The sequence below is a fragment of the Echeneis naucrates genome, chromosome 22 (genome assembly GCF_900963305.1).
Source record: "Echeneis naucrates chromosome 22, fEcheNa1.1, whole genome shotgun sequence".
NCBI classification, from domain to species: Eukaryota; Metazoa; Chordata; class Actinopteri; order Carangiformes; family Echeneidae; genus Echeneis; species Echeneis naucrates.
The window spans coordinates 21050719-21073861 of NC_042532.1; the positions used below are offsets into that span (position 1 = coordinate 21050719).

At 43.5% G+C, this 23143-nt stretch overlaps 1 protein-coding gene across 1 annotated transcript in view; it reads left to right on the forward strand.

The window, feature by feature from the left end:
- The window catches only part of akap6 (A kinase (PRKA) anchor protein 6), a 104089-nt gene that overhangs the window by 28265 nt on the left and 52681 nt on the right, over positions 1–23143 (forward strand). The window contains exons 12-13 of the mRNA XM_029494374.1: positions 3411–3507; positions 4376–4578. Of these exons, the coding sequence (XP_029350234.1) occupies positions 3411–3507; positions 4376–4578 (300 nt within the window). The remainder of the gene's footprint in view (positions 1–3410; positions 3508–4375; positions 4579–23143) is intronic.

Genomic DNA, 23143 nt, shown 5'->3' on the forward strand with positions numbered 1-23143 from the left:
GATCATCATTATTAGAAAGCCTGTTTGATCAGATCATGTCTCATCACCCCGAGCCTGTCTGCTCTGTGTGTGTGCGCCCGCCTCCAATCACTACAGCTCAATACACAATCTCAATGTCAAACCTCAATGTCATGTCTTAGCGCCTCTCTAATATCCCCGTGCTAAAATATTAGGTAGGCTTCTGATGCCATCCTACGCTGCGCTCCGGGCTAATATGCTAATGCTAACAGGTAATCTGATCACTCAGGCTTTGAGGCAGCTCTACTCTCAGCCCGCTGTGTGTGTGTGTGTTAATCAGAGCAGGGAGTTATAACCTGTGAGTCCAGTGGCCACAGCAGCTGAGAAATCCCTAAATCCACCTGCTGCCTTCCACCATTTAGCAGTTTGACTTTTAAAATTGGATCGTACTCAAGCAAGACCACCGGTGTTGGTTAGTTAGCTGTGAGTCGGACTCACCCACCAGTTTAGCTGCACTCTGTATTTTCCCATCCATTTGAAGGAACGCCATTCTGAAACAGACGTCGGTGGTTGTTGTTGTCTGACGTCGCTGCGAAGAGTGTCGACCAAGGCGGCCGCTGCTTTGTTGTGACATCACAAAGTTCAGGAAGCCGTGACGGCTGGTTCTAAGGTTCAGGTTCTGAACCCAGACTGAGCATTTCTCTGGACCACATGGACCTTTAAAATCTTCCTTCAGACCGTATTGGCCTTTAAAATGGAGGCGATGCAGGAAATTAGTCACATCTAATGGGCCTTTCAGTGGAGAATTTGTCATGTGGTTTTTGTTTTCTGTGTTTTTCTGTCAACGGTGAACACACGCCGTCTGTCACGCACGGCGACTGTCTCTATTTGCTTCTCTCACAGACACATAAATACATATACACGGCCGTTATTGCTGCATGTTGTCTGACGTGCATTAAAGCAGAGCTGCTCTGCATGCCTTATCGCCGCGTGATTGATGGCTGGCTGTTCTACTCTTATCGATTCTATGCTCTCCATATATTAAATGGAGGAAACGGGAACCGAGGCGCTCGCAGAATAAGGCGCTGAAATACGATCGCACCACGATAGCCCCAGCTAATCTGCACCACCTAATTCATTCCCAACACTCAGCCGGCCCCTATCCCTGAGATGCAGACAGTCACGCTGTGTTTTCTGTAGCGCTGATAGATGTACTTTATGTTTATTAGCTGTGAGGTATTTCACCAGCTTATCTGGAAATTATGTGGGGCAGAGTGGCCGCCGAGCCTGTAAAATTACTCAATCAGCCGTGAGATTTGAAGTAATTTACGACGTTTGGGAGGCAGTAATGATTGCAGAATGCAGACCGTCATGTTTTATTTGGATAATGTTGATCTATGAATGTGTTTTTGGGGGGCGTTGTCAGGAGATATAGCTGCCGGTTTGGCTCTCAAAGTGATATTTTATTGTTTATCTGTGAAATGCAATGTGTAAGGGACGGCGTCAGTGGCGGCTGCTCGCATCCTTTAAAGCTGGCTTTTAGGAGATGTGATGTTTTTTACGAGAGCGGGAGAACGAGAGCCGTGCAGATCAATGAGCAGAGCTGAGCACCGACGCTGCCGGGGTTTGACTGTTCCTGCTGAGCTCAATATAGACGAGCTCTCTTTGCCTTCTCTTTGGAAACCTCAACACAAATCAGCAACTTGAAAGATTTTCTATTTTTTTCAACTCTCGTCATCAAAACTCTTTGAGCCGAGCAGAAACCATCTCATGCTCCTGTCACAATGAATTTTAAACAGGTGGCACCTGCTTTTAACGGCGTAATGGAATCTTCTCTTATCCTGTGACACAATCAGCTGCAGACACGAAGACCGCGACAACTTTTACTCATTTATTAATATTTTTTGGTCGACAATCAGGTGGCAAAGATCAGAGCCGGGGGAAAACATGGCGTCCATGTAACCTTTTTAAAAAGTTTCTGAGGAAAAACAAAGAAAAGAGCTAACGTGATAATCATTTACACTTAGAGCTGCGTCAGATTTCCAAAGTGCACCAATTAAAACAAAAATAAAATAAGAAATAAGAAAACAACAGCCAATAAGCCAGTAAAGAAATGATTACATACTTGTGTTCAGTTAAAATTCACAAAATAAAAGTTTAATTGCTTAAAAAATAAATCAAAGAAAGAATTAGTCCTGGAGTGTTAACGAGGAAAAGTTACTCTTAAAAAATGTTTTCGATTGCAGCTCGTACTCCCTGTGTGTGTGTGTATGTGTGTGTGTGTGTGTGTGTGTGTGTGTGTGTGTGTGTGTGTGTGCGTGTACATCCATCTGTCTCCGTGGTGTGTATCCTCCTCCATAAATATTGGTGGTGTGGCAGTTTGACCTTGTCATGTGTTGACTGATGCTGTCGCCCGTCCATCCCTCACTGCAGACAGAGGAGCATCACACACACACACACACACACACACACACACACACACACACACACACACACACACACACACACACACACACACACACACACACAGTCAGACCAGGTGGCTGCTGTGGCTTCAGGACGCAGCGACAAACTCCATTCTTGTTTTTGTTGTTGGGTTTAGAACGGATTAGAAAAGACGCACAATGTGTGGTCAGTGTTTGTGAATGTGTGACGACAACAGCGTTGCACTTCTACTTCCTGTTCTGCCGTCAGACGAGCCGGACAGCGAGTTATTTGTCAGCTAAACGTCATGTGAGGAAACGACGCTGTCAGGACGTTGATGGACGTTACTCTGGATGAACGAGCTCCTTGTTTCTCTGAGCAGATTTAAAAAAAGGAGGCTTTTATTTTTGCATGAGTGTGAACTTCCCCTGAGGTCAAGCTGATCTAACTAAATCATTGACACACACACACACTCACACACACACACACACACACACACACACACACACACCAGTAGTGCTTTGTGAGCTTTGTGTTTATGTGTGAATTTGTGTGTGCAGCATTTCCCATTGCAGCACAGCAGGATGTCAGAAGTGGTTAAGTCTGGAGGCTTGAGCACCATGAGAGAGCGCACACACACACACACACACACACGCGCACACACACACACACACACACACACACACACACACACACACACAGATCAGATCAGAAAAGGCTGTAGTGGTGCTCAGAGACTGACTGGAGTAGTTCCCAACATTGCCTCAGGCTGCTCTGCACTTCATCTGTCCTTCCACCCATTCATCATCATCCATTCATCCTTTTATCCTCATTCATCCATCTCTTCATCGTCCATCCTTTTTCTCTTTCATGTGTTCATTAGAATCGGCCAGGTTATTTTTGGTTTTTCTCTCTTTGTGGGTGACTTGATGAAAATTCCTCAGATTTGCCTCAAACGTTCAGAAAGACTGAATAAATGAAAATGAGTGTTTGTCGGTGTCTCCTGATGATGGTCGCTGTGTTTTCAGGGTTTCAAGCTGAATGTGGACAGTCACAGCGCTCTGAAGGAGAACATAATGGAGGAGGGAAGAGCGCTGCTCACCATCATCACCTCCCACCAATCAGGTACACACACACACACAAGTGGCCATAACTGAGGCCCAACTCTGTTCCATTCATTATTAATATTAGGATTAACAGAGTGACCTTCAGAGAGGAGAGAGACACCAGCGGGCAGAAACTGGATGGTGGGGAAATTCAATAAAATGTAAAGATTTCACTGAGCAAGTGAAAAAGAAGAAGAAGGAGAACAACGTTGTTGTTGTGATCATAAGAACATATGAAGTGTGAAACAACGAAGGATTCAACCTTTCGGTCATCAGAGGTCGTCGTCAGTCAGACATTAACGTCCGCACGTCGTTTATTCTGCGTCAGGAGGAGAAATAAATGTTTAATTCATTCATTCATCCACTCATCATCTGTTAAAATGGATTTATATCAAACTTCTTAGGATTTATTCTCTTATTTGATTGAACTTTATAAACCCGATTGAGGTGTTCAGAATCTCAGCGTCAACACAAAGTGAGAAGCAGGAAATGACAACGAACAAACAAACCAAGAACAAAAGTTACACAACAGCAGGTTTAAAAAACAACAAAACAAACTAAAGCAATAAAAAGACTCAATTAAATTTCCTTCTGCAAACTGATCAGAAGACGTCGATTCCCATCAAACACTTATTTTCAGTCCGGTCCGGGGCGACCCCTCCCTCAGCTGGTCCAGCCACCTTAATTTGAACTTTGACCCCAACATGGCGCTGACTCTTCACAGCAAAGACATTAAACCGAATCTTTGTTTTTATGGCTGTTAAAACCTGAAAGACTTTAAAACCATTTCATTTCTAACATTCTCATGTGACCCAGGGTCAGTGTGTGTGTTCATGGTTAGACAGCAGCCAATCAAAAGCCTGAACTCGGTGCCTCTCGCCCTGCAGCCCTGAAGGATATCCTTCAGATGGTCTCCAGCCAATGGGATCAGCTTCAGCGGCAGATCCGGCGCCAACATGGCTGGATGCTCCGTGCCCTCCGTTGCGTCCAGGCCCGCCTCCTCTACACCGGCCAACCACAGGAGCTCCTCGTGGCCTCGGCTGACCCGTCGGCCAATCGGCAGGCTGTGTGCCCGGTGGACGGCCTGAAGGTAAAAAAAAACACTAAACCCCTGCCGGTGTTTTTTATTTTCTCTTTGGCTTCGACTCTCTCTCTTATTCCATTCATCTGTTTTTGTTTGTTTTCTGTTCTTCGGTTCATATCCATCCATTTCCTGTCTGATGATCCCTGTTATCCCTCCTTCTCCCTCTGTCACACACACAACCTCACACTCAAATCAATCACACGCTCTTACCCATAATGCTTTGGAAATTTCTCTGTATATTTCGTATCGGCTGCCAATTAAAACCCTGATTGGTTTCTCATTTTTCATTGGCCGCTGGTTAATTGGCTGAACTCTGTTAATTAGATGTAATCTCATTTTGTGTGTCATTCACTTCCTGTTTCTGCTGCTCAGTGTCGTTTGTGTGCATTTAAAGATGTTTCTTCTTCTTCTTTCTTTCTCCCTCCCTTCCTTCCTTCCTTCCTACTAAAATTCTCCTCTTACTTTCTTGTTTTGTATTTTTATAGAAAGAGTTTTGAAGTTTTTGAAGAAGTAGCGTAGCGTTTTGAACATCTGAAAGAGAGACAGACAAACTGAGGGCCCCCAAAGTGACGGAGGGTCAGTCGAACTTGATGATGATTCTGCAGTGTCAGTGCTTTTAGACCTTCGTCTTTGTTCTGTCCTTTCCTTCATGTTTTCATCATCCACACTTCCCTCCTTCCCTTATTTCCTTGCATGTGTCCTAACTTCCTTCCCCTTCCTCCTTTTTCATTAGGTTCTCCTACCGGTCTCACTTTCTCTATTGGACGTCCTTCCTCTTTCTCCTCCTCCTCCTCCTCTTCATCCTCCTCCAGCAGACCTGACTCCAGTTGTTTTCACATTGTTTAGTTGCAATTAGAGCTGCAGCAGTTTGATCATTGTGATCAGTCAACAGTAACAGCCATTAGCCAGCTACCACCTTTGTGTGTGTGAGTGTATTTTTGTATTTGTGGTTATCAGTGTTGTGTGTGTGTGTCCATTAGCTGCCTGGCTGCAGCACATTAACAGTCCATTCATTATCTGTGTGAATCTCCCTCTGCACTTAAAGCTTTGATCCGTAAAACCTCCAAACAACAAACTGAGGTGTGAACCTGCTGAATTATTTCTGTTTGCTGCTTTACAGCACAAACACACAGACACACAAAGAGTCAACACAACATGTCTCACATTCTTCTCTGATATTTTGAATTATTCAGTCCATGTCTGAGGTGGACAGACGAACAATGAACTCAAACGAAGTACAAAACCTGAAGATTCTGCCGCTGCAGGAACAAACAGCTAGAAAAGCTCACAGCGTCTTCAGGGAAGACCAGATCTGTTTGTGGTCAAGTTCAGGTCTGGATGAGTCCAGCTCAGGAGTCATTACAGAATTCACATCACTGGAAACAAGACCAAGTCCAAGCCAAATCTTAATTTAAAATTCAATCAATAAAATTTGAAGCCAGTCTGAGTTGAGTCTGAATTTAGATAATCAGTCAAGTTTCAGGTCCAAAACAGGATGAAGTTATTCAGGACAAGAGTCAGGAACAGAAATTCGTTCAAGTGCAAGTCGAGATTTAACTCTGACCTCAGGTGGTTTGACACCAGCTCAAATCAAGCCTGAATTTGTTAAGGCCTAAGTCAAGTCGGCTTTCGATTCAAAACTGCAGCCCAAATCAGTACTTGTGGTCAGCGTTTAGTCATCGGAGAAGTCTCAAGTTTTCAGCGAGCGATCGGGCAGGCTGTCATTTATAAGTTCAACACACGGAATCGTTTAATGAATGTTTCTGCCTCGGCACATCATCACAGACCTGAATCCTCTGCGACTGTTTAATTATTCCATTGTTTTGAGCTCGGAGCTGCAGGCTCGTCGTCGCAGCGTCTCACCTGCGTACGTGTTTGATTTTGAGCCGTCATGCAGCTACAGGCTGATGGTGTGATGGAGGAAATAAACAGTCATTTGTGTAGTAAAAAAAAAGTGGCTTCACTCTGTGTTCATTATCTGCTGGTGCTCTTTAATGACAATCAGATGCATGGCCTAATTACTGCCACAGACACAGAGCTGGGGGGGGCCGCAAGGTCAGCCAAGGGCATCGTGTTCATGTGTGTTTAGGGACCCTGATAAAAAATAAAAAAAGATGAAACACGAATGACCAAGGGCGGAGGAGGAGGTAAATACACAGCACTGTATTTGTGTGTGTGTATCTCTTAGCATCTACATATCTTTGTGTGAGTGTGTGTGTTACAATGAACATAACCTTGACTAAAGGGCAAAATAAAGGGCAAATTGGAATAAATTTATCAAATTATGAACCCTCGTACAATATTTATAACCAGTGGATCCACTATTCATTACAAAAGATTAAATACCAACTTGTATCAATAATTCATCCTCTTAATCTTCATTTTTAGTGCAATTAAGAGCTGAGGCAAATGACATATTTCACACCCGGCTCCGAGATAGTTAGCATGCAATTTAGTGAATGTGACTGCAGCTCTGCAGGCTGCTGGTGCCCCCACTGCTGAATATATAATGTGTTTGGACACATTTATCTAAATAGATTATAATCTGTGGTTAATGATGATAGTGCTGATAATATTACTTAACTTTATACAACACTTGTCCAACAGTCGACGGCACTGAAATGCTGAATAGATGCAGAAACGCATTAAGGATGAAATACGTGAGCGACATCATTACTGCTTCCTGTTTCAAAGGACAGAGTGTCGTTTCCGGTTGACGTGTCAGACATGACCAAGACCTCCATCTTGTGTCACGCTGCGGCTCATTTTTTTGTTTTTTAGTGCTGTTCAGAAAGTTTCATTTGGAAACCAAGAACTGGAGCCGGTTTTCGAGGCCGGGTTCTTATCTCCAAGGCTGGATGGGAAGAGCGTGACTTTTCCTCCGTTGTCTTTGAGACAGCCGCCTTCGTCCATCCGACTCTGAAGACCTTTAGGCTTCATCGGGGACTTTGCTTGACTTTGGATCCGGTTGGGTCTTTGCTGAGCATCCTCCCATTAGAACTGATGTGGTCGGCATTGTGTGAGGTCATCACTTTAGGCTGAGCCTTAACGAGCCTCCACAGAGTAATACCTTGTGTGTGTGTCTCCTGACGCTCATAAGAGCTTGTTGTTATTGGTGTTCACATATGTCTCTGACTCTGCGACTCGTCTTCTGTCCTCTGATGTTCATCCGTCCTTCTTTTGACTTTCACTCCTTCTTCTCACAGCGAAACGTGCAGGCATGAAAAAGATAAATTAAAGATGTTAAATGATGTGACAGAAAGACAGAATTATCCATCAGCTGTCTCTTCCAGCTCAGTTTTTCCTTTAGGTTGACTGATTTTTGGTGGGAGCCCCCCCATCACTATTCTTTTCCTTTTTATTCTATCTATCAATCCTTCTCATCTCTTCTTTCCTTCATTTACTTTCTTTATTTCTCCTCCATCTTTGCATCCTTTCTTCGTTTTATCACCTTTTTCTCTCCTCCTTTCTCGTCCTGTCTTTCGTTTCTTTCCCTCTGTCTCCTCCTCCCTCCCCTCTCCGTCCGTCCGTCTGTCTGGAGAGGGGCGATTCATGTAAATGTCAGGAAATATCAGAGCCGGGGTGGTGGGATTAGGCAGCGAGGAGAAGATACAGTGATACCAGCAAATATAACACTGGGGATTAGGACACACACACACTAAAGGCTTTATGTGTGTGTGTTGTACAGAAACATTGTGTGACCGTGAGTTGATGCATTTTAAAGATTTGTTGTGCATGTGTGAAGGTTTTCAAGTGACTTCTGTAGTGTTTTGTTCCAATATTGAAGATGATGGTAAAGGTTGAGTGTGTGTGTGAGTGTGTGTGTGTGTGTGTTTTGACAGCGAGGGAGGAGAGTGTGAGAGGTGGAAAGGTGTTTAATACGAGTGTGATAGCAGTGTAATATTTAACAGCTTAGTGGGATTTGTCTGTCACATTACAGGGGATTGTTAACACACACACACACACACACACACACTGAAAAGGTGAATGGATCTGTTCAGTGAACGTCGCTGAATCTGAGTCTTTGTTTCATCACTCAGATGTTTTAAAACTGTCGTCATGTTTGCTCAGACAGATATTGTAGATATTCGACGTACACATCAGGACAGATGTTTCTTCATCTCCTCAGCTGATTCTGTCTGATCAGTTCAGACTCTGTTCTCTGGAATCAGAAAACAAGAATTAACTACAAACTCTGAATGTTTCCTTCTTCTCCAAAGAAAAGTTCCTCTCATGTGTTTGGGTTTGTTTCTGTCTTTATCTGATCAGGAGTTCTGCTCAGTAATGATGAAAAATCAGCTCCAAAGCTTCTAATGCTCTAAATATCTGATTGTCCATGTCAAGTTTTTCTTTAAGAGGGCGAACTGATTAGCTGTCCATGCTCACGTTTTATCCTTCAACAGTGTTGAAATCAGTGTTAATACAGCGTCAGCTGTGTCGACTAATAACTGATAAATGAAGTAAATCAAGTTTCTTCAAGTCAACAAATACATTTACATTTGACATTGAAGATTTATCTTTTTAAATGAAATCTTTTCTCATATTTATAATCCCCCCCCCGCTGAGAGAACACACACACGCACAGACAGTATGTTTTATTTCATATATATTATTTTCTTTCCAGGGATCTGGACTGTGCCAGTTTCCTGGAGGGGGGGTGTGTCATGGAGGGTGAGGTGGAGGAGAGGTGATGGGTCGAGATTAAACCATGTTCCTTTGGACACGGGGGACACAAATCCTGTTAGAGAGCTGAACCAAACACCCCTGAGCGCACACACAGACACACACACATCAGTTAGAGACATGTATCAACATTTCTGACATGCTCAGAGCACATGTAGTGTTTTTATGTGTTTTTTATTTGTGTGCGCACAAGTGTGTGTTTGTGTGTTTGTGAAAAACTGAAATTTTCAGGTAAGAAGTGGCACCTCCACAGCCTGAGACGCACTGAATAACACACGTACGTGTGTGTGTGTGTGTGTGTGTGTGTGGATGAGGCACTTCTACATTTGTGATTGTGACTGCACTTGTATGGTGCCTCTGACTCTGTGTGTGTGTGTGTGTGTGTGTGTGTGTGTGTGTGTCTTATCAGTGTAGCTGGTGGAGACAGCTTGTTGGCCTCAGGCCTCTATTTCACCCCACAGACCACACAGACGGGGGGGTGGGGGGGCAAGGAGGAGTTAGGTGACAAGAGGAGGAATCATGGGAAGGGGGGAAGGGAGGGAGGGAGGAAGGAAGTAAACAAGAAGGATGCGTTCAATGACCGACTGAATTTTACATCATCCAACAGTAAGACTAAAAGGAAAATATGTAAATATGTTTGATGTGTCAGTAAACACATCTTTCCTGGTTTAATCGAGCGACACAAGTTACTCAAACGGAGGAATAAAAATGTAAATTAGACTTTTACAGCTTAGTTTTCTATGTCAAAATGTTTCCCTGTGTAAAGCTATTGTTTTTAATTTTTAAAATGTAGTAATTCAATCTATAAACTTCATTTGCATTCAAGACACAAATGATACACACTGATAATTAGGATATTAGAAAGAGTTATTTGTATGTAGTCTTTATTTCTTAATTCTTTTTTTATATTGATGTAATGAGCTACGGAGCCTTAATGAAGTGTCAGAAAATGATGATATTCAGTCCAGCAGCGGATCAGAGTGTCCTTCATAAAATATGGATTCATTGTTTCAGGAAAAGATTTCATGTGTTTGTTTGACAGCCAAGTTTCCCGAATGTCTGTGAAAGCACCACAATTCAGAGATTTTAATATAGTTTCTGACATCAGAGCGTGAAGTCTGAGGAGAAGAAGGATAAAGGGAGGAAGGATGCATGGAAGGGAAGAAGGCGAGGAGAGGAGGATGATGGGAAGGCGGTGATAGAGATCCGAGGCCGGCTGACTCTGAGCGTGGAGATTGAAGCTTCATGAACACGCAGAGCGGCTCCTCTCCCCCTCTGAGTGATTTGAATATTGACCTGAGGTTATTACCACTTTTAAATCAAATTACCGAGTGTTGGACTCCTGCCTGATACCTGATAGAACCAATCAGACGGCTCGTCCCGCTCGCGGAGCTCCACCACACAGCACTTTGCATAAATTAAGATTAAAGTTTGAAAGTTTTGGGGAGTTAGGTTAACCACGCAGTGACACTCTATCAAGATAGTTTATGTTAAAAAAAAAAAAAATAAAATCTCAGTGTTGGTGTTAATCCCTGGTTTAAGATCTGCAGAGCTGCATGTGATAACACTGAGCATGTGCAGCTGCGGGCTGCTGTGTTACAGACAGCAATAAGTTCCACAGCAGCATCACTGTAGGCCACTTATTTAAAATAAATCAAAAGATGAAAGTTTGCAGGATCAGGGATTCATTTATGCAAAAAAGTATCGAGATATTTAACATACTGAACTCTGATATCCAACACGAGCGTCTCCGTGAAGAACAAGGCGTTTCAGGCTGCAGCAGAACGTATGTGGATGTGCTGTCATCAGTTTAGTCTCATTTAATGATGTCCGGCGCTTAATTTAGCTTGAAACGTCAGATTCTGACAAATAGCTGAGATATTCATGTTATACAAAAACAACTCAAATTCCAAATAAAATACGGTGAAATTGATTCCTCACAAAAATAAAATGCTATTTGCGGCTTTGCTAAGATTACTACGGACAGGAAAGTATTAATATCAGACATTAAGAGACTAATCCACGTCCACTGAAGTGTGTCTGTTGAATCCAAACAATTCGTTTGTGTCGTCACTGAAGCGTTAATTTAATTTAATCCAAATAAAACATATCGGGGAAATAAAATCTGAATCAGAGTGGACCTTCAAAGACGAGGCTGATCATCTCCTCTCTGTGGAGCTTCAGGAACAACAGCTCGACCAATCAGCTGTGACATCACAAAGTTCGAGACGGCCTGGCAGGCGGTTTTGAGGCTCCGTTTCTGGAAACAGGCAGGGAGCTTCAGGAAACATCCGTCTGTGCTGAAGCTCTGAGTGCTTCTGATTTTTATCACAGCGAAGTGAGCTTCATCGTCAGTTCGCCCACGAAGCTCTTAAAAAGTTTGACTTTCTGCCGATGTCGTCCTCGTGAAGCCAATTGAGTACAAATAATGTCATAATTGATGTTTTGGCCAAACAAAGTTCTTAAAACAGTTTCTTTGACCTTTTTCCATCGGAGCCTGTGTGATATTGAAAGCTGAAGTTGTTAATTATCACCAATAATCTGCCGTGGCTCATGGAAATGACTGAAATCAGTCTAAATTAACACACACGGTCAGTGAATCCATTTTTTTTTTAGTTTTTTCCCCAAATCAAAAGTTGGTGAGACAGAAAGTGAAAACTGTCTCACACGCCTCGCTCTCCTCCCTCCCACCTGCAACATCTATAACAGCTAAATGAAATATGCAAATAATCGCCGCCGATCCCAATAAGAAATAATTAACGCTGTCTGCTCTCCGTGGCAGCAGGTATTAGCATGCCAAAGCACTCCAAAATGTAATTTATAAAGTGAGTTAAAAAAAAACACCGGGCTCTTTCTGTGTCTTTGCCAACGGCAATCTGACGTTTCTAATGCACTCTGAGAGGGAATAAATTGATAGTGGTGGCGGCAGGCTTTTTCTGTTTTAATTTTCCATTCCTGATATTTTTCAAATATTTAATTACGTGGATGGTAAAAGTGAATATGTAAAGTTGGGTGTGTTTTTTTTTTTTTTTTTGAAGCCACAGATGGTTTGTGTTACATTAGCTTGTTCAACATGGACATGGCAGACACGCTGATTATTAGAGGAAGTATTCAAGTTTGATGAAAGTTGTGGGAAAGCGGCGGTGGCGGCAGCAGAACGGCAGAGCCCGCCGCCTGGAGACCAGTGAGATGAGTTTGCTTCCTTCAGTTTAACACTTAGAAAACTTTGATATTTCTCCTCTAGCGTCATTTTAATGGTTAAATATGAAGGTGAAATTTGTATTTTTATGCCGTTTCATTGCTAACCCTCCCCCGTTTTCATCATGGGGGAGGGTTTGTCAGCTTCTGTTGCTAGGCGACACCAAGTGGTCGTAGTGATGGCGACAGGCAGATCAGAACTGACGGGTCAACAGAACACAGGAGAGCTGTGTTCGATTCCCGTGTGAAAGAGGAAGTTTATGTTGTAACCATGGCAACAGAGGTCGTCTGATTTGGAGAAAGAGCTCACCTGGACCAAACCAGCACAGACTGTGAAAAGAGCCTTTAACCTTCAATGTGTCTGCGACCTAATGGGCACAGTGCATTGAAGTCTATGGGAAAATGTGGAGGGGTTGGGGGGCGGGGCTACAGTGTGACTGACAGACTATATCACCCAATCAGGAGAGAGTAAAGAGCACATGAATCAACTAGAACAAAATTTTCTTCTTCTTCTTCTTCTTGTTATTAGCGCTGTCGCCGATACACTTTGACGCTCAACACAAACTGGACCAACCCGTGAACACACAGCTCAGAATAAACACTGCTCCTTTTCAGATGGAAGAAAATGCATTTCACTATAAGCACAGTTGAATCTAATTTGAACAACGGACACAAGATGAGTGAGGGAATTCTGCTCACACACACACACACACACACACACACTCAGGCTGCCGCGGACATATGGACTGACACATGAATACAAATGAATGAATCTATGCAAGGACACAAAGAGTAAACCCTATTAAAACACAAACACTCATGAGCACACGCACACACACACACACACAGACCGTCCTCCTGGTGACTTAATTACATCCCCCTCCCCCCTCTGTGCTCTCACAGCAACACAATCAAAACCACATTTTGATATAATTTCACTCATTTGTATTCATACATCAAGGCACACACACACTGACACGCACACATGCACGGTCTCTGATCAAAGATTCTCCATCTTGTTCTTAAATAAAAGGCAACAAGGACCACTGTAGGCTGTAATTACAACCACTGATACCGACTGTGTGTGTGTGTGTGTGTGTGTGTGTGTGTCAGTCTTCTTGTCAGTTCGTGAATAAGTGGTGTGTGTTGTTTTTTTTCCTGTTGAAATAATGCCTCAGAATATAGAGACTTGTGCGTTTATCCACATTGTCCCTGTTAGTTGCGACTCCCATCTGAAAACGACAGTCGCATCCTGAGGAGTCAAAGAGAGGGAGAGAAGGAAAGAAGTGGCTCGGAGACGAGCTGACAGCGTTTGTTGGGGTGAAGAAGGGATGAACGATGAAAAGCAGGATGAACAGATGGAGGGATGAGAAAAATTGTAATGTGTCAAGATGACGGGAACAAGTGAAGTGAGAGAGAAAAGAGGACGGAGATGATGGCAGGGAGATAAAAAAAGAAGGGACAAAAAGAAAATGGGAGAAAAACGAAGGCGGGATTGATGTAACTGCTGAAAGAGGGATGAAGGAAAGAAGAAGAAGAGATGCCGCTAAAAGTTTAGAGGAAGATGAGACAGAATGATGTGAATTAGAGAAAGAGATGAAGATGGAGAGAAGCTGATGATGAAAACAGGGAGAAAGAAAGAGAGAGAGAGATGGAGAGAATAAACTTTAACGGTGGAGGAGAAGAACGAAGGGAAAGATGAAACAAGATATCAGACGAAAAGATGAGAGGAGGGAAAAAGGAGGAAGGAGCTGATGGAGGGATGGATGGAGGAGTGGAGGCTGTTTTTGTCTCCGTACCTGTGAGGCACAGTAAATCAGAGGCAGATAAGGTAATTCTGTGAGCCGTACATCATCAGGCTGCAGACACTTTTATGGGCAGCAGATTGGCTGTAAGGGCTGCTGATTACAATGAGGGGGGGGGGCAGAGAGGGGGCGGTGTTTGGGAACAAACCCCCACTTCTATTAAAGTTCGACAGATATGTGAGGTCGACACTGAAATAAACATCTGATGGGTTTCATCTCCATCTTTAGTTTGTATTTCACAGAGAAAAAGAAAATGTGAGATAAATGATCCGTTTTATTCTCAACAACTCAAACCAGAACGTCCCCGAACCAGGATGTCTCTAAACCAGAACGTCCCAAAACCAGGATGTCTCTAAACCAGAACGTCCCAAAACCAGGATGTCTCTAAACCAGAACGTCCCAGAACGTCCCCGAACCAGGATGTCTCTAAACCAAAACGTCCCAAAACCAGAATGTCTCAGAACGTCCCAGAACCTGGATGTCTCTAAACCAGGATGTCTCTAAACCAAAACGTCCCCGAACCAGGATGTCTCTAAACCAGGATGTCTCTAAACCAGAACGTCCCAAAACCAGGATGTCTCTAAACCAGAACGTCCCCGAACCACGATGTCTCTAAACCAGAAGGTCTCAGACGTCTCTCCGTCGAACTGAATAGCTAAAAAATCTGATCTACACTTAACCAAAAATTAAAAATGTCGCCGGTGGCTAATTCCACTTCCACAACCTCTCTTGCATAAAAAAAACAAAAAAAAACAAAAAAAAACAAAATTGAGACACGAGTCCAGTCGGTGGTGTGGGGGTCGGGGAGGACACAAAATGGCCGCCGGTGCAGAGCGGCGTTACTGTATGTGGAGCGAGCGGAGGGTGTTTATTTAGTATTTATTCTGCACTTCATCATCTCCCCTCCACTAATCCACTGGCTGCTGAACGCACCGCTGACCACGGCGTATCGCTAACCTCTGGATCACAGAGAACTGAGAGAGAGAGTGTGTGTGTGTGTGTGTGTGTGTGTGTGTGTGTGTGTGTGTGTGTGTGTGTGAGAGAGGGAGGATGATGTCTATCCCTCCATCTGAAACCTTGTTAAATATTCATTGACAATTATTCCGCTTTGACCGAGGAGTTAGATGATGCTACTGCAGAGAGACTGAAAGAGAAAATATGTGTGTGTGTGTGTGTGTGTGTGTGTGTGTCTGTGTGTGAGAGAGAGAGAGTGAAAGAGAAAGAGTGAGCAAAGAAGGCAAAGATTAATAGAAGATTGTGTTGGTAATATTATGATAAATGACTTGTATGTAAAATAATGAAATGACCTGCTGATAAACTAAAAGCTCATACTGACAGATCACACACTGATCAGGTGTTGCTCTTGGTGGACTGACAGGCTTTTAAAGGCCTGAGTCCATCCGTCCTGGTCCTGGTCCTGGTCCTGGTCCATCCCTCCTCATTCCTTTCCCTGTTACATCCTGAAAGTAATGCAGGAACCTTAATGGTTCATGTTCTTTCCCGTCTGTCCCGTTTTCTTCAGTACAAACTCGTCTTTGTCCTCTCACGCAGAGTGTGACTGAGTCAGAAAGAATCAGCTGATCCTGAATATCAGGAGACGTAAAATTACTCATGTTTTTTTTTAAAGGGAGTTATTGTAATGTGTAAAAATAATGAAAATGATGAGCGGTAATTGAAGCTTGATTTTAAATTTGTCCTCGCTGTAGTAAAAACAAGCTGTTTCATTTCCTGATGTTTTTATTTCACTTTGTCGTCCAAATCTGTTTGGAATCGTCCAATAAAAATTCATCCCACTCCCGAGGACGTCTTTGATCGGGATCACGGGGATGCCGCCGGTCGTCTCTGTAACAAACGTCCTCCTGGGTGTTGTTACAGCAGCTGCTGACTCCAGCCGGGCGGCCTCTCCGCTGGATTTTGGGATTTCCATCCCGACTAACGAGGCCGTAAAAAGATGGGAATCTGCAGCGAGGTATCTCTCTCCCCGGGTAATTTAGGCTCGTTTTTTTTAAATCCCCTCCAGAGTTGGCGTGTGGTGGTGTTGCTGTGGCAACCGTGATAATCCAGTGAAGAAGACCCTCGGGGCCGATGGTGGCACGACAAGGCAGATGCCAACAGCTGTAAAGCATTTCTGTCAGAAGCAGCACGCCTTTCTTTCTTTATCGACCTTTTTCGTTTATTTCTGTTCTCATTATTTGTTTCTTCTCTCGCTCTCTTCCTTCAGCTTCTCTCCTGAAAGTCTCGTTTCAGTACAACGACCAAATGGTTTCAGTGTTTCCCAAACAAGTGTCCGTCCACTCATTCAGTCACTCTATTCTAAAGGTATCTGACAGAAGTTGATCGTGTGGTTTGAAGATTAAAGAGTTTCATGGAGTCATAAAGAGAATTACTCTCTGTCTGTCTGTCCCTTTTTCCTTCGCCCCCCCATCTTCACCTCCCTCTCCTCTGCTCCTCCTCCCTCCATCTCTCTGAATCGGTCGCTGCAGGTGGAGGATTGTAGCCGCCGTGTCCTGCGTTTTTGATTTATGTTCCATCTTTGATATTGAAAATAACTGGAATGGCGTCCTTGAGCGGAGACTAAAGCCCAGGTAGGACGGGTGGTGGTGATGGTGGGGGGAGTAAAAGGAGGTGAATTTGAAGAAAGAAGTAGAATAAATAGAACCTGGGGGGGCCGTGCAGTCGTGTCCCCTCTGTCCTCTGTCCATCACGTCGCACATTACTTTCACTTCCACATGCTCGCCATCAAATTACATCTAATAGCTGAGAATTGCACAGAATGGACCTTAATTACCTGTAATTTACCCCCCAAAATCTTAATTCCCCTCCGCCACCCACCAAGTAAATAAATGCCACATCTAATTTGCTTGTTTTGAAGACCAAGCAGTCCGAGGTGATGGATATGAGAAGCCTTCGAATGGGCTGCAGGTAATTTGATTTCAGAGCAGCCTGCTGCATTTTTAATGAACTCACTGAGACGTGAGGAAGACTTTGGTTGTGTCAACTTTGATACCACGGCAACGGCTGGGATCGTGCTCCTCACCTGGCCGAGGTTGGCGTTCAGGTGTACTGCGGTGACATCACCATCTCTCTCCTTCACAATCACAAGTTACAAAGAAAACGGACCATAAAGGACAAACATTATAAATCAACAAGTCAACAAAGCTTCTGGTGTGATAAACCGCTGACAGGCGGTCAGCTAATGAAAGCTAATGAAAGCAGTGACTGTTGATTTATTGATCTTTTACAGTGAAACTGACTGAACTTCAGTCTGAAGTTTGTTTGTGTGTCTGAACACACTCGATCATCACCATCATCTCCCTGTCTCTCCTGCTGTGTTTGTGTGTTGTAGCAGAGAAAGGGTTTCTTGTGATGTTGTTTTTGAAATCATATTTGATTTCATGCATAATTAGCTCGGCCATCAGCAGCCTCTGGGCCACATGCTGAGTGTTTACAGACACACACACAGGTCAGTCAGGAGATGCTCACATTCAACAACAGAATTCACACCCTTTCTACTTCGCTGTTGACTTGAAGGTGTGCAGCTTTCACCACCTGTGTGTATTTTGTGTGTATGAAGCCTGCAGGCAACTTCCAATTTGGCGATAGAGTGAGAGAGAGAGCGGGAGTCTTCTTTGCTTTGCTGGAGACTCACTCGCAGTCGGATTAAAAACTTAATTATGTTTTAAAATGATATTTTAATTAAATATGGAGGGAAGCAGAAATGGATTGGCACCAAAATAATTAATCAAACATCAAAAAAAAAAAAGGAGCGGCGTCTTTCTGCTTCGACCAGCAGAAAATAAAGTCAGCAGGCCTGTTAGCTTGGCTGAACGTCGAATTCTCCCTCCCTCTGTTTCCCTTCCTCCTCGCTGCCCGGCACACAAACGCATCACATCCTTACCCACGATGCATTTGTGAAGATGACTCACAGATGTGATTAATTATTAAGTTGCTAATTAATGATCAGTGTGTTCTCCTTGATCTCAGGATGATCTGCTAGCTGCTTGCAAACAGCAGCTGAACCAGCTGACACTTTAAAGAACCGTCGCTTAATTTTGCATGTTAGCAAACATTTGCTTCTTTATCATTGAGGAGCAGAGTGACAAAGACCTCCTGTCTGAACCCTGTGAGTCCTCATGAGTTCTCTAACTTTCAGCTCCATTTTTTGTCTCCACCAGATCACGAAGATGCCAAAAATCAAAGCCTGTAGCGAAAAGAGGCTAAAAATGCTCATCAGAAGTGCAAACCTACGGAAAACGTGGAGCGTTTAGCCGCTGGATTCATTGTTAATGTGGGAAACTTGAGAGCATTGCATCTAAACCGTTAGCAGCTAGCTTCAAGCTGTTTTTTGTTGTTGTTTCACTTTTTTGTCCCAAATATTTTAAAGAAATTAATTTAAACTTTTGAAACCTTTTTATTTACATAACGTTGCCTTGACAGAAAAGAGGAAGCTGTTTCCTTCTTCCTTATAGGGAGAAACCCTTTTATTCCCTGACAGTTCGGGGGTTGATGGAGAGATGGCTGGATGGAGGGAAGGCGGGAAGAGAGGGAGATGATAGAGGCAATCAATATTTCTAGCATTCTAATTAAAGCCTCTCGCTGGAATAAATCCATGTAATTATCAGTAAATGAAATACAAGGTCACTCCACCTGATGGAGGAATGGACGGAGGAAGATGGAGGGATGGACGGAGGACAAAACAGACAGGCATCATGTTTGGCTTCTCTCATTTGTTTAGTTGTCTGGTGCTCTGCTGCTTTCCTTCTGTGTGTTTATCCGTCCATCATCATCCTCCATCTTTGATAGTGACGTCTAGAGCCACATCTCTACATCGGACGCTCCTATTGGCTCCGGTGGGTGATGTCACAGCCAATCAGAGGCCTCGAAGAAATCTTTACATGGTGACATTTATAATTGGCAGAGCTTGTCCGGACTTTTCTAATTTGTCCTCGGATTGTTCTTACTTTTTAAATTTTCCTAACATTTTCTAACACAGCGGACAGGAAATACACTTGAACACACACAGAAGGTTGGAAAGTAAAGAGACGTAGAAAAACTGAATTTTATGTGGAGTTACTTTATTTATCATTCTAACAATGTTAATGAAACACAAACTGTGTGAGCATTTTAAAGGAATATCAGCTCGTTCCACCTTCTCTGAAGTGTTTAGATGATACTCAGATGAATTAACAGAGAAGCAGATAAACACTAAATAAATGACTAAACACACGGCTGGATACTTTAGATCTCCCTCTCTCTCCTGTCTCTTCCTTACATTTATCAGTTTACCACTTTTTTCTCTAATTACTTTTGCAAAACCTTCATTTGACTCATTAAAGTATCTCATCTTTAAAAACAGCATCTTGTTTGATGCAGTGTGTGTGTGTGTGTGTGTGTGTGTGTGTGTGTGTGTGGTGCTAATACAAAGACAAATAGAGAAGAGAGAATACCATAAAGTGTCTCTGACCTTGTCTGTCATTCAGCATCTCTGAGCCAATCAGAGACACTTCCACCTGCTGGCTGCTGTGTCTTTAACTGATAAACTGCATTGTTGTGTGTGTGTGTGTGTGTGTGTGTGTGTGTGTGTTTAAGCAGAGACTGGAGAAATGTTATAGATTTTTTTCAAGTGATCATCATTTTCTCTCCACTCTCTTTGGGCTGCTTGACGTTTTTTCCTTTAGTGTTTTCGGTCTGCATCACCAGAGCATGCTGGGAGATCAGCTAATTTAGCAAGGAGAAGTGTCAGAGACCTGTGTGTGTGTGTGTGTGTGTGTGTGTGTGTGTGTGTGTGCGTCAGGGACGGTGTGTTGAAGATGCTAAACTGCTGCTGACTCCTGTAATAAAAAGTCAACACCAGTTTGTGGTGACTGCTGAGGTGCCCTTGAGCAAAGGGACGGGTTTGAATGTTTCCTGTAGCTGGATCCTTCTGATACCTGATCGGGTTTTAGAACAGCTGTCAATCAATCACACACTAACAGGAAGTGACATCCATCTGTCAGGGAAACGCTCCAGTCGATCTTCATCCTGGCTTTATTGTGAAATTCCAGGCTGGAAGTTGGATTTGAATTTTTCAACAACAACGTCTCTTTTGTTGTTGTTGTTGTTAACATATGAGGTGCTTTACTGCATGTCAGCATTATAATTTGAAAATCCTGCTTCCTGTCAGACGGATCACTCAAACAGTTGTTTGATTTTTCGGCACGCTGGAGCTCCATGTGTTGAGCTGAGCCGGTTGAATATGAAGATGTTTGGCAGGTGGAGGTGGAGGTGTGTGTGTGGGGGGGGGGGGGGCGTTACAGCAGCTCCCATTAATACAGCTAATTATCATTAGCCACTATTCTAATTAACATGCAAACTAATTAGGAAATAATTAAACGACATAAAAAAATCAGATCTTAATGAGAAAGAGTGAGAGATGAGGTGGAGGCGGAGCTGAGCTGGTCCACATGAGGCCAAACTCAGGTTTACAGTAATGGAACACATGACGCACACATGGAACACACAGTTGTGAAAACCTCTGCAGCCTGCACACACACACACACACACACACACACACACACACACACACACAGCTCTGTCTTACAGATGTCGTTCACTTCTCATTATTCATGTGACCAGAACTTTTTTTTTTCTTTAACTGCAAAAAATAACAAATGGAAAAAAGGCAGCTGATACCAATATAGAGATAATAAACAACAGATGTGTGTGTCTCTGTTTGTGTTGTGTAGACACGGACAGAGATCATTGGATGTTGAGAGGCTACAGCTGGTGGGGAAACGTTTTATTTTGAAAGAACTGCAGTTTCAAAATATTTATACAGTGAAAATTAGAAACAGGAAGTGGATTTATCAGTCATAACAGGAAGGTCATAGTTTGTGTTTTGTAGTGTGTCTGTGTGTGTGTGTTTTATTGCACGCTGGCCGTTCACCAAATCAAACTGTGCTACAGTATCGACATACACAGATTTGTGTGTCTGTGTGTGTGCTGCTCCCTCTGTATGAACACAGACCTTGTGGGGACCTGAACGTCCTCTGATGTCCTGGTCAGGTGGTGTCAAACTGTCCACTGTGAATGGGAGTCTGTGTGTGTCTGTGTGTGTGCGCTGGCAGCTGGATGCAGCCGTCTCATATCCATTATTGATTGTGTATCATTACCAAATGCTCCGCTCTATCAAGACAAAAACACCCTGTTATTGGAATACCTCACCTCCAGTATTGAGCTGACACACACACACACACACACACACACCAAGAAATTAACTGCAGATTCAGAAGACGCACAATCCTCACTGATTACAGTGTTTTGTTGTTTCTACTGCATCTAATTGCCTGTTGTTGTTGTTGTTGTTAGTGGTAGTGTTGTTTATCTTCCACCAGGGTGGAGGTGTGGTTCAGGTTCTGGGTCTGGTGCTGTTGTGTGTCCTGTCTTGTTGACTGATTTGTGTATTGATTGATCAGCTGAGGAGCGTTTGACACACACACTCACACACAGAAACACAGGACCCAGACACATTTTCACAGCAGCAAACCAACACACTCGCCAGCAAACACAAACATGTATTTGAACATGTGAACGTGTCGACAAACACACACACACACACAGATTTCCATGTGGGGTAAATTGCTCCTGACCTGTAAACAGAAACCCCAAAATGACTTGATTCAGCACATTGTGGTATAACACACACGCACATACACAACTTGCCTGGTTGTGTGTCTGTGTGTGTCAGGGGATGGTCTAATATATGTAATATGTAGACCATCAAATGAGGCAGATTCTTATTGATTCCTGCGTCTATTAGCAGCTTGAAAGACAAGACTGGAAACACTGGACTCAGCCGTTCTATTTGAACGCACACACACACAACACACAATCAGTGAGGAAATTAATGCACAACGTATTGGATTTTGTGTGATTTGGTTCATGAATTTTTGTCGTTCTGTGAAGATTTTTTAAAAGTGAACAAGGTTGTTGTTTAAAATGAGCTTCATCATAACACAACGGACAGACATTTGACCAAGATGCACTCTGGGTAATGTAGTCAATAAATGAGACTCACAACCCGCTCAGAGGGCCCCGTTTGATCCGGGACCAGACCTCACCTCACAGTTTCCCCTTTGGGTCTCTTTGGAGTCATGTGACCGCCCGACGGCTGAGGGTCAAAGGTCACTCATGAAGGAAGAGGCTTCTGAATGTAATCCGAGGCCCAGATTCAGATTCAGACTCACTCGTCACACGAGGGAGCGCATTAGCAAAGAGAACAATCTAACCAGCTAATGAACAACTTGACTGATTTACTGACTCAGTGCTCGACTAACCAGCCTGCAGGAGCCGCAGAGCCGGCAGCTAATGGATGAAAGTGGAGAGACATTTAGACAAAGTGAGAAACATTTTCTCTGAGAGCTTCCAGTTAGTTTCATTTCTACAATAGTAGCACACACACACAGACGAAAAACAAACAGAACCCACACAGACACACACTGATTGTGTATTGCCGGTTTGTTTATTAGCTCTCTGATTGAGCGGCTCTGCCTTACACAGATTGGATGACCTTTCCAGATCCTTCCGCCGAGTCCACTAAGTAGATCGGATGGCAAATGCGACGCAACGACACTTTATTCAGATTGTTACCGAATGAGGAGGGAGGAAAAAAAAACAAAAAACAGACGGCCCTCTGTGTGTGTGTGTGTGTCTGTGTGTGTCACTGTTTGTGCACACTCGCTCTGCCTTCATTGGTTCAATTGAAGCCTCATCTCCATATAGTTTGTATGCAATTACATCTGAGCGGCGTGCTGAGTGCCTCTATATGATTGTGTCTGGGTACTCAGTGCGACTCGCTGTGACGTGAGTGTGTGCGTGCAGGACAATTTGAGAAAGTACGTCTCTGT